The sequence below is a fragment of the Penaeus vannamei genome, chromosome 30 (assembly GCF_042767895.1).
Source record: "Penaeus vannamei isolate JL-2024 chromosome 30, ASM4276789v1, whole genome shotgun sequence".
NCBI classification, from domain to species: domain Eukaryota; kingdom Metazoa; phylum Arthropoda; class Malacostraca; order Decapoda; family Penaeidae; genus Penaeus; species Penaeus vannamei.
Window position 1 is genome coordinate 17,781,336 of NC_091578.1, and position 806 is coordinate 17,782,141.

Below are 806 nucleotides of genomic sequence, written 5' to 3' on the forward strand. Positions count from 1 at the left end.
CGACACGCGATGCCTTCATACAGGTTATGTCAAGAGACGTTGCTATACATAGTATCTGATGAAAAAGACAAACATACATGACTGTCCCTTAGAATGTTTATTTCATCACATTTTATTTTATCTTCATGTACAGGATTACAGCGAGAAGGACTACAAGGAAATCGTGGATGGATGGAGACAGAAGTTGGTAAGGTGCAGTGCGGGCGACCAGGCCTGGGGTATGTTCCTGGCCACCAGGTAGAAGCGCCGCTGGGGCCACGGGCGATTCCACCGGGCCCTTGGCTACGACGAGGGCCTTTAACGGTGGCCCTTTCTGGGACATCATTTTATTCTTTCCTTATTGCATTATCCTTTACAAATTATTTCTATTTGAAGTAATATTTTGACCATTACCATAACCTTTATCATTATTAATTTTCCAGTCATTTACTTGGTATAAATGCAATGAATACTGCATAGTAAAAAAAAAAAAAAAAATGCAATCTGTTACCTAATTTATGTATTCTAATATTCAATGTATCTTCATGGTGCTGAAATTATGCCAAAATAAAGACTGGGAAACACATTTTCTTTGTTTCAAATCTTATTATGACAATGTTAATATAGATGCAGCGTATTTGCATTTACCTCAACCTCAACCATAAACGTTACGATCAGTCACGTTTGTTACTTCTATTTTCCTTCAACCCCCTTGTATCCCAGCTGAATTTCCGGGGTTTATGAAAGAACATAAAGCAAAGGTTATACACCACATATACACTCGAAAGCATAGCATTGCCAACATGATTGAACAGGGTCTATAACAG

The 806-nt window shown here is 38.5% G+C and overlaps 1 protein-coding gene across 3 annotated transcripts in view; it reads left to right on the forward strand.

Moving 5' to 3' along the window:
- LOC113819959 (uncharacterized) overlaps nt 1–565 on the forward strand; it is a 3,893-nt gene extending 3,328 nt beyond the window's left edge. For all 3 annotated transcript variants that reach the window (XM_027372204.2, XM_027372205.2, XM_070143112.1), the window contains exons 6-7: nt 1–23; nt 134–565. The exon at nt 1–23 is cut by the window's left edge and continues 129 nt beyond it. In XM_027372204.2, the coding sequence (XP_027228005.1) occupies nt 1–23; nt 134–241 (131 nt within the window). In that variant the 3' untranslated portion in view covers nt 242–565. The remainder of the gene's footprint in view (nt 24–133) is intronic.
- The last annotated feature ends 241 nt before the right edge of the window (nt 566–806 follow it).